At 39.7% G+C, this 7,379-nt stretch overlaps 1 protein-coding gene across 1 annotated transcript in view; it reads right to left on the bottom strand.

Moving 5' to 3' along the window:
• Positions 1-332: 332 nt before the first annotated feature.
• The window catches only part of LOC112077982 (interferon-induced GTP-binding protein Mx-like), a 17,678-nt gene continuing 10,631 nt past the window's right edge, over positions 333-7,379 (bottom strand). The window contains exons 11-13 of the mRNA XM_070441896.1: positions 5,657-5,733; positions 5,118-5,312; positions 333-3,364 (exon numbers count right to left, since the gene is read on the bottom strand). Coding sequence (XP_070297997.1) covers positions 3,143-3,364; positions 5,118-5,312; positions 5,657-5,733 — 494 coding nt within the window. The 3' untranslated portion in view covers positions 333-3,142. The remainder of the gene's footprint in view (positions 3,365-5,117; positions 5,313-5,656; positions 5,734-7,379) is intronic.

Here is a 7,379-nt window from a genome sequence, read left to right as displayed (position 1 = left end):
AAGAAGGAGAGGTTAGCGCCGCCATGGCCAGTGTGCTTGCTAATTCAAGATGGAAAGAGTTCGTTCTGGATCCAAATAAAGACGGTTCTGGACAAAGGACCCCTTGTACAACATTCTGATGGAAGATCAACAAAGGTAGGACCCAATTTGGGATGCTACAAAACAGTTCATTCTGCCTCATTTACTGCCTTTAAAAAAAACACCTTAAATGGCTAACTTGCTTGAACAAATGTGGTTTCTACTGACAATTGAGATGTTCAAACTATGGCATAAAGTGACGACGAGCGAATAAACTCAATCTGAAATTTCGATTAAGACATTAATGAGCGAGCTAGGATGGACGTAGTCAATATAACTATTTGTTCAGCACTTTTGAAATTGACAGCGACAGAATTCAGAACATGGGCCAATCTTACAATATTCTCCCTGTACACCAAGTCAGAACCGAAGGATAAATAAAGGGGACATAGAGGCAGACAATGAAAGCTCTTACAATATTTGATGATGACATTTCTCTAAAACAGGCTATAGGCTACATGTGCACCACCAATCATGGCACAACTACAGAATATTAACAACCCCTACGCTCTATATTTTCCGCTGGCTGCCCCTCCACCACAGAAAGCACTGAGCTAGGCTGAAACACCTGCATTTTGGAGCTGCCTTACACAGGAAAGCAAAAAAGAGACCATGTTTGTATGGAAGCTTTAGTAACTCAATGATTTAAAAAACTTGTTTGCATTGTTTTCAAATTATATGTGACACGTATTATTGTCAAAAGAACATGCAAAACAGGCAACCCCCACCTGCCCTGAAATAACGCCACTTTAATAATGTCTACGTATCCTACATTACTCATCTCATATGTATATATTGTATTCTATACTATCTACTGCATCTTGGCTATGCCGCACGGCCATCCATATATTTATATGACATATTTTTATTCATGCCTTTACATTTGTGTGTATAAGGTAGTCGTTGTGAAGTTGTTAGATTACTTGTTAGATATTCCCGCGCTCTCGGAACTAGAAGCACAAGCATTTTGCTACACTCGCATTAACATCTGCTAACCATGTGTATGTGACAAATACAATTTTATTTTAAATGTTTTGTATGCTGATCAAATGTAGGTATAATTTGTGTAGTCTTTGTTGGTGTAATAACCCTCCTGTGATGATCTGAAGGATCAGGTTACAGTGGGGACACTACAACATGTTCTCGCTCTCGTAGAGGGGGACAGAGGGAAGTRGGCTGTTTTATGGTCAGTCATAAAATATGCTGCCCCTATGCTCTGTAGTGATCGYAATCGGAATGGAAACTGTGGAACACAGTGTGGCTCTTGGACATCAAAAGCTTGAAAAGTTAAACAATATTTATATTTTTGAGAATGTGGGAGAGGTCCGTGGACACTTAAGGGACAGTCATGACAAGTGTGTTTCATTTGGTGATCTCATGAAYGACAGGAAACACACATAAGTACATTTCCCATCTGTCAGGTTTACATCTAAATGTTGTGAAACGTATGTGATTAAACATTAAACTATTTGTGGAAAGATGTTATGTGATGTTAGCCTTCTAAATGAGAGTATGGATTTTCACATAAAGTTTAACTAGTCAGTGGCCACGCCTCTGTGAGCCCAGACGCCACATTAGGCGTCATAGAACTGCCCCTACTCAAACAGAGTAGAAAACCCACTTTCTACAAAATGTACATTAAGTCGGAGAATGCCGGGATGGAGTCCCCACGTTGAAATGGCTACAACTCTACAGGTCATTGTACCTGAGTAAATATGGAGCTGTCGCTACATATTAGTTAAGAAATATTGGTTAAGAAATCTACAAACTGAAGTCAAACAACGCCGGGACGTAGTCCCCATGTTGAAATGGCTACGACTCTATAGGCCCAGGAGATCAGACAGCATGTAGTGTTGGCTACACGGCTGGAAATGGTTAAACTATGAGACTATTGATCCCTACAGAATAAGAGCAAATTCTAGATGTGGAATTACTAGTCTACAGCTGCAAAGCATCTATTCTATGCAACTACCATCTGCAGGCCTTACGTATCCATTACAACAGACACTATCCAGAGTCACTGAGAAAGCTACAACCACGAAAGACATTGTGACTTCTGGGGAAGTTAACCAGAGACTCTCTGATGAACTGACTGTCCAGCAGACGGACCGGCGATTCCAATAGAGAGACAACAACGACATATGAGCATAAATATATACATTGCAATTATTTTAGAATGAGCGGCCGTTCATGTGCAAAGGATTAGCATAATTTTTAACTGTGTGTAGTAAATCCATTTTGTCCTTCCTGCTCTTTATCCGTCCACACCCCTTTCCATTGTCTACCAAGCCGTCATACCGGTTTAGCCCACTAGGGACTGATCAACGCATTGTGTTCGTAACCAATAACTAGAATGTTTGTTTATGTATTTCTGTCATTTGTTTAGTTAGTTAGTAAATAAATCATTAAACCAATTTGTATATCGCTGATTCATTATGGAGTCTAGGGTTCGTGCAGATAACCAAGGGTTTGCGACATTCAGATATGAGACTGATGAGGTAATAATACATTAATGAGAATGACTAATCGATAAGATATGAAAATATCTGAAGAGTCAATTCGGGAAATAGGTACTCTATAAACATTTTCCCGTGGTGCCCCCGACTTCCTAGTTAATTAAAGTTTACAAGATTAGTTTAATCACGTAATAATAATTACACAGCGAAATGATTTGATGAAATAACAGTCTTCACAAATGATAGTCATAGAGACAACATATATATCTCAGAATTTCTGCATTGACAAATTGTCAACCACTGTCTACTCATCTTGTCATTGGCCAGTCCAAGGCGATCCGCTTGGTCCTACAATCTTTTACGTTTCCGGCTGATCTCTTGTTCCTCCTGTAGGATTTCACTGGTGTCGTCATTACAGCATCTCACTGATCTTAGCCAATCTCATACATTTGTTGAACACAAATATACAAATTATATCTTATTTTACTCATTACTTAAAATAAATAACATTTGGCCATTAGATGCCGTTTCCAAAAATCTGGTTATACTTATATTAACATGTTTCTGGCAACATCTCTGAATTTTGTAACTGACAAGACATCACACTCTCAGAGGCTGCTGATTTTGTCATTGGCCAGTTTAAGGCGGTCCACTTGGGCCTGCAACTTTGCACGATGCTCTCCGATCTCTGAAACATCCTGTAGAATGTTATCAATGTTATCTCTGTGTAGCAGATCCACCATTTCACAGCACACAATCTTGGCTGACTGCTTCAGGATGAAGTAACGGATCAGCATGGGCACCTGGTCAGCCAGTCTTTGCACCACAATCTGTGAGAGAGGTGAGATGGAGAGTGAGGGCTAGAAGTGATGAGATGGCCATAAGGCAACCACAAGATTGCCAAACGACAACCAAGGCTCCGCAAGGTGAACATATAGACTTCAAAGTTGGATTGGTCTGCAAAATGCAATATACCATAACGCAACCCTGCCACAACAAGGTATGTTTGAAACATTTGTCAAAAAGCATTAATGAGAGATCTGATCATCCCATTTATGATGTCATGGATTCATTGTACAGGTTGGAGCAGAGCTATATAATGATACATTACCGTTCAAAAGTTTGGGGTCCTTTTTTTGCCTTATAAAAAAAAAAAAAAAATTATTTTCCATTAAAAAACATCAAATGATCAGAAAAACAGTGTAGACATTGTTAATGTTTAAATGACTACTTCACTGGAAACGGCTGAGGCGACATCCGGTGTTGCTCTTCACTGTTGACATTGAGACAGGTGTTTTGCGGTACTATTTAATGAAGCTGCCAATGGAGACTTTGAGGCATCTGTTTCTCAAACAAGACACTCTAATGTACTTGTCACTCTTGCTCAGTTGCACCAGGGGCCTCCCACTCCCTTTCTATTCTGGTTAGAGCCAGTTTGCGCTGTTCTGTGAAGGGAGTAGTACACAGCGTTGCACTGGGATCATCATTTCTTGGCAATTTCTCGCAGGAATAGCCTTCTTCTCAGAACAAGAATAGACTGAAATTTCATTAGAAAGTTGTGTTTCTGATTTTGAGCCTGTAAATCGAACCCACAAATGCTGATGCTCCAGATACTCAACTAGTCTTAAGACGGACAGTTTTAAGCTTCTTTAATCCGGACAATAGTTTTCAGCTGTGCTAACATAATTGCAAAAGGGTTTCTAATGATCAATTAGCCTTTATAAATTACAAACTTAGATTAGCAAACACAACGTGTGCATTGAAACACAGAGTGATGGTTGCTGATAATGGGCCTCTTACGGCGATGTAGATATATCATAAAAAATCTGCAGTTTTCCCAGCTCAATAGTCATTTACAACATTAAAATGTCTACAAGTATTTTCTGATCAATTTGATGTGTATTTTAACGGACACAAATTAGATTTAAAAAAAAAATAAAAAAAATACATTTCTAAGTGACCCACACTTTTCAACTGTAGTGTAATATAGAGAGCTGGACAACTTTTAGATTGACGCCATGTTGCCCCTTTAAGCATTCCATTTATCCAGTCATGACAAGTATGTGGATTCTAATTCTAACTTTCGATTTACCACAGCATTGTTAAAAAAATGTAAATACCATGAACTGCTATTGGTCAATATTGCCAACATGGCTGCCATATGGACATTTTTAAATACTCTTTACTGATTGGCTTGAAGGGCATTCTAGAGTGTGCATTATTTCCCTATAACGCACGGTACATCAGCATGATACTGCATTGTTGAGGGAGCTAGCACATTAGCATTTTGCTACACCTTTTAAACCAGCTGTGAACTGTGTGATGAATACATGTGATTTGATGCAGCAACCTCAGTGTCCAATCTCTAATATGTCTCTGGGGTGGAGTAACAGGCTAGATGTAGTCCATACATACATGTTGAGATCAACAAATTTGTGGAAGGCCCTGATAAGAAAGTGTGTGAGTTTGTCGATAAGCACACTACATAACATGCCAGTTTTATGTTAGCTGCAGGTTTAGTTAATTAGATTCTATTTCTGGAACATTCTATACATACTGCCCAGTAGATGTGTTGCATTGTACCTCATAGTATGCCTTGAGCAGCCCAGGGTACTTGCTCCTGGTGTCGTGATCTGAGTCTTCTGCTGTTCCCTCCTTTCGACTATGTTTGTTGAAGATTTCATCCTGTGTGTAGACCTGCATCTCCATCTCAAACTGCTCCATGATTCTCTCCTTCGCTATGTTTGACTGCTTTTCCTGGATTGTTTCAATTTTTTTCTGAGTTTAAACAAAGATGAAGATACCATGAGGACATAAAGAACCTTGGATGCAGGGAGGCAGTGAAATACTGTTACTGTTTCAGAACAAAGTTCAATTCGACGTGCTCTAAGCATCTTATGGTGTTTTATTTTGAACATTTCAGGGTACAATCCTACAATGGACAACCTGTAAAGTGGAATTATTCATAAAAATACATTGATTTTTAAGTGCTACTTTGCCTCATGTTTCCCTGCTTCTTGCTAAAGCCACTAACTAAGATTTCCATTTCAGCCTAAAATCACAGAATTGAGAATTGAATGATTATAATGTCAGAGCACTTAACAGTTTACGTTTGTCATTACCATTGAGACTTGATGAAGACAAGGATATTTCTGAAAGCTCTCTTTGGACAAACTATCAAATTGCTTCTGCACCATGTCTGAAAAACAAAAACAAATGTATTTGATAAAGAGATGTTAAAAGAGACAAATGTATTTGGTGAAGAGATGATAAAAGAGACAAATGTATTTGGTAAATAGATGTTCCACAAAATGTTATTTAAAGGGATAGTACATCCAAATGACAAGTCAATAGTCCCAATATAATTATTTCATGTCCAAACAATCATTGAGTAACTTAATTGAGCTACACAATCAATTGGAGATACATTAGGATCATTTGGACATGAAGAGAACAAATGGAAACAGGTGAATTAAACCAAAGCTGGGATTGATGTCACACCTTCTCCATAGACTGCTTCCAGGGTAAAGAAACCAATATGTCATTTTGTAATTTGAGTGAACTATTCCTTCAACATGTCCTATTTAGTCAATTTAAGTTCAAATGTCACGTGCACAAAAAAGAGAGAGATCAGGGACAGTTCCAGGGTCAGTAGCTATATACAGGGACAGTTCCAGGGTCAGTAGCTATATATATGGGACAGTTCCAGGGTCAGTAGCTATATACAGGGACAGTTCCAGGGTCAGTAGCTATATTACAGGGACAGTTCCAGGTCAGTAGCTATATAACAGGGACAGTTCCAGGGTCAGTAGCTATATACAGGGACAGTTCCAGGGTCAGTAGCTATATAAGGGACAGTTTCCAGGGTCAGTAGCTATATACATGGACAGTTCCAGGGTCAGAAGCTATATACATGAACAGTTCCATGGTCAGTAGCTATATACATGAACAGTTCCAGGGTCAGTAGCTATATACATGAACAGTTCCATGGCCAGTAGCTATATACATGAACAGTTCCAGGGTCAGTAGCTATATACATGAACAGTTCCAGGGTCAGTAGCTATATACATGGACAGTTCCAGGGTCAGAAGCTATATACATGAACAGTTCCAGGGTCAGTAGCTATATACAGGGACAGTTTCCAGGGTCAGTAGTTATATACAGGGACAGTTCCAGGGTCAGTAGCTATATACAGGGACAGTTCCAGGGTCAGTAACTATATACAGGGACAGTTCCAGGGTCAGTAGCTATATACAGGGTCAGTTCAGGGTCAGTAGCTATATACAGGGACAGTTCCAGGGTCAGTAGCTTATATACAGGTCAGTTCCAGGGTCAGTAGCTATATACAGGGTCAGTTTGCAGGGTCAGTAGCTATATATAGGGACAGTTCCAGGGTCAGTAGCTATATACAGGGACAGTTCCAGGGTCATTAGCTATATACATGGACAGTTCAGGGTCAGTAGCTTATACAGGGTCAGTTCCAGGGTCAGTAGCTATATACAGGGTCAGTTCCAGGGTCAGTAGCTATATACAGGGACAGTTCCAGGATCAGTAGCTATATACAGGGACAGTTCCAGGGTCAGTAGCTATATACAGGGTCAGTTCCAGGGTCAGTAGCTATATATAGGGACAGTTCCAGGGTCAGTAGCTATATACAGGGTCAGTTCCAGGGTCAGTAGTTATATACATGGACAGTTCCAGGGTCAGTAGCTATATACAGGGACACTTCCAGGGTCGTAGCTATATAACAGGGTCAGTAGCTATATACTGGACAGTTCCAGGGTCAGTAGCTATATATAGGGACAGTTCCAGGGTCAGTATAGGTATATACAGGGACAGTTCAGG

This window comes from Salvelinus sp. IW2-2015, unplaced genomic scaffold (genome assembly GCF_002910315.2).
Source record: "Salvelinus sp. IW2-2015 unplaced genomic scaffold, ASM291031v2 Un_scaffold5115, whole genome shotgun sequence".
Lineage (NCBI taxonomy): Eukaryota > Metazoa > Chordata > Actinopteri > Salmoniformes > Salmonidae > Salvelinus > Salvelinus sp. IW2-2015.
The sequence above is the reverse complement of the archived record's forward strand: the minus strand, read 5'-3'. Positions and strand labels throughout refer to the sequence as shown.